Source organism: Alligator mississippiensis, chromosome 10 (assembly GCF_030867095.1).
Source record: "Alligator mississippiensis isolate rAllMis1 chromosome 10, rAllMis1, whole genome shotgun sequence".
NCBI classification, from domain to species: Eukaryota; Metazoa; Chordata; order Crocodylia; family Alligatoridae; genus Alligator; species Alligator mississippiensis.
In genome coordinates, this window is record NC_081833.1 from 16,848,500 (window position 1) to 16,851,868 (window position 3,369).

Sequence of the window (3,369 nt, forward strand, 5' to 3'; positions counted from 1 at the left end):
TGCCCAGACTGCTGCTGCTGGAGCCCTGTGAGGGGACCCAGGACACCAGGTAAGGCCACTGGGGCTATCCCAGGTGCTGGCCCCAGCCTCCCCTACCCCACCTGGGGCAACTTGCTGCACTCCAGAGCACATATATGGGGCATTCCCTGGGGTCATCTAGCAGTGGCACAAATATGTGCTGCTGCTAGTTGTCCCCAGGAAATGCATGTTCCTACTCATTTGGATGCATCCTTTAAGGTTAAAATTTTGCTTGGGGAAATCCTTCTTAATGATCTACTAGATTTGCAATTGTTTTTTTTCTTGGTTGTGTTTTGTTGTCCTTATTGTATCTGGCCAATCCATTTCCAGGCTGCAGGAGGAAGAGGTTTATTTTGATTAGTAGTGTTGACTAGTTGGGTGTGTTGACTATAAGAAGCTGCCATTGTCCTCTGTGTCATACACACCATGGAAAGGCCTGCACACTATTTCCCATTGTTGTGGTGGAAATGTCTGACATCTTAGCAGGCAGTAGTTAATGGTCACAATGCAGGATGAGACCACAGTGAGGATACAGTTGTTCTTTTTACTGTTCATAAGGCCAGAAGGGAAATTTGCATTAGTTTCAGCTATTTCCCTTCTCTCCCTGCAAAGCCTCTTATGAAAGCCTGACTGCATATGTAGACTTCCTGGGGCTGATTGAGAATGAGTCTCCTGACCTGCTGGGGAAGGTTAATTGAAATCAACTCTCATTACCCACCACACTTAGCCCAATCCTGACAAGAGGTCTCAGTCAAAAAAGAAACAAAAAACCAGTGTGACCCATTCTCTTTGATAGCATGGGTTTGTGTCACACTTCCCCATTACACTGTGTCACTGTGATAAGTTCTGCTGTCACCAGCATAGCACTGGCAGTAGTAATAAGCCTCATCCTGGGCTTGGACTCCACTGATGGTCAACGTGGCCGTATTACTGGATTTTGAACCAAAGAATCGATCAGCTATGCCAGAGGGTCTCTTGCTATTGTCATATATGATCAGCATAGGGACACTGCCAGGCTTCTGTTGGTACCAGTGCACATTGTGGCCACCAACATTATTCCCTGTGCAGGTGATTTGAGCAGTTTGTCCTGGAGACACAGATACTATGGGTGGCTGAGTTGGCATGTACTGGGCAAGATAACCTGCAAGAAAAGAAAACAACATGGGATAGAAAGACTTAGTATTGACATTAACCCCAGTTATCCTAATCTTCAGGCAGTCAAGTGAGAAAGCAAATGCACTGTAGCACCTGAGCAGTAGGTGACCACAGCAAGGAGGAGAGGGGCCCAAGCCATGGTGGGAACACAGACTAGCTCAGCTTCTCTGGCTGAGGCCCTCTGACTCTTTCTTAAATTCCCAGAGCTGAGAACTGCCCCTTCATGCAAATCTACTCCCTGCTCACTGGTTGCTAAAGATATCACATTCACTCAGGTGACAGTGGCGTAGACACAGACATGGGTCTCTGGACCTCATGCTGCTATCTCTACTAGAGTGTCAAATTTTAGTGTAACGTTAATGCAGTCGGAGTGTTGAACAGCAGGTGTCAGCATAAACACAATAAGGCCCTGGCTGGGTAACTTCTATTTAGTAACATCCATGAGCAAAGACCACTCTGCTGAGTCCCCAAATCCTCCAGGGTCCCTGCAGGCATACAAGGGTCATAAACACCATTTGATCAAAAATATCCCATTTGCCCTGGGAAACTTTTGTCTTCCTGGAAGTTGGGTGCGGTATCCAGCAAGACCAGAGTCAATGTTCCTGCAGGAATCTCCTGCTCTGAGAGGGTGACCAAGATACGGCCCATGGGAAGTTGTGCGTTCTCTTTCACAAGTGGTTTTAAAGAAGTGGATGGTGAAGCACCTGTCTGTGATGGTTTTGGAGCAGTGCATCCTGTATCTGTGTAAGGGTGGGGTTGCATGACCCTTTAAGCCCCTTTCAACCCTGGGCTACAACTCTCCCTTTCTCAGCTCTCAGACAGGGGCACAGAACAGGTGGGGAGTTCTGGACTCTCGACTACAGTATAAAACTGGAGGTAACATAGTGTTATGATATGTTCAGGTTTTCCTGGACATGTCTACTTTTTGGATCCTCCTAACTTGGTTCAGGTGTTTTAAAAAAAAAAAAAGATCAAAAGTTTGGGATTTTGATCAGCTCAGCTTTGAAGTTTTCCCTGGCACTTCCTGGTTTGCCCTAGCAAGGAGCTGCTTGGGGCTGGGGGAGGGCAATTGGAAGCAGAGTACACACACGCATGGCTGGCATGTAGCCAGGCAGGGGGGTGGGAGCAGCCCCAGCAGCTGGATACAGGTAAGTCTGTGAAGGGGGTTGGAGGACCAGGGCTTGGGGACTACCTGAGCTCCAGGGTTGGATCAGGGGAGGGGACTGGGGGGAAGGCACCTGCCCTGCCAGTGGGGGAAGGGGGTGGGGAGAGGGCCCTCTGGGGGCAGTGGGGAGTTGCATGGCCAGGCTGGTAGCACTGGGGCTGGTGCCTTTGCTCCCAGGGATGAGGTGGCCGGGAGACACTGCAGGACTGGGTAGAGCAGGAGGCTGCAGGTCTGGAGTGAGGGACACCAGCAGGGCTGTGGGGGCTGTGGTTTGGGAGTCAAGGAATCAGGAGAGGCAGGAGACTGGGTCAGGAGTGCAGGGAACAGGCAGTGCCAGGGGGCTGTGGGTTAGGAGTGAGGAGCACCAGCAGGGATGGGGGGGCTGCAGGTTGGGAGTAAGGCACACCAGCACTGCCCAGGGGGTGGGGTACTGCAGTTTGGAAGTGAGGGGCACTAGCATGGCTGGGGGCTGTGGGTTGGGAGTGAGGGGCAGGAGCACGGCTGGGGTGGGGGCTGTGGCTTGGAAGGGGCAACAAAATGGGCAGGAGTAACGCTGCCTCCCCCACAGTCATATACCGCACCCCCATGTGACAGATGTTCTCTTTTTTAGAAAGGGAGATACGGTAACCCTAGTAAAGGGCACTGAGATCCCAGGGCACCACTACCATTGAGATCCCACATGCCTGTGGCTGCCCACAGAGAAGAGATTCAGTGTCTGGCCCAGTTAAGAGCAGCCAGTGGGAAGTTCTCCAGGACCCATAGCACTGAGAGGTGTAACATCTGTAGACTCAAAGGACTCCATTTTCATTCTCACACAAAGCAATAAGCAGCTTTGCTTTCTATTTTTCCTGTCTAAAAGAACATAGACTGAAGTCACTAGTGTCTGCAAAGCATTGCCTGAGTCACCTGCAGAGAGGGGAGGTTTTTGTCTCAGTTCCTCATGTGTCTGAATTACTGTGAGCCCCTGCACTACAGTAATAATCAGCCTCATTGTCCGGCTGCACTCCACTGATGGTTAACGTGGCCGTGTT

General features: G+C 50.7%; 1 gene segment (V, D, J or C); it reads right to left on the reverse strand.

Moving 5' to 3' along the window:
* Positions 1–839: 839 nt before the first annotated feature.
* LOC109284552 (immunoglobulin lambda variable 3-1-like) lies at positions 840–1,325 on the reverse strand. The segment is given in 2 exon segments: positions 840–1,159; positions 1,267–1,325. Coding segments are annotated over 2 exon segments (366 nt in total).
* Positions 1,326–3,369: the final 2,044 nt, after the last annotated feature.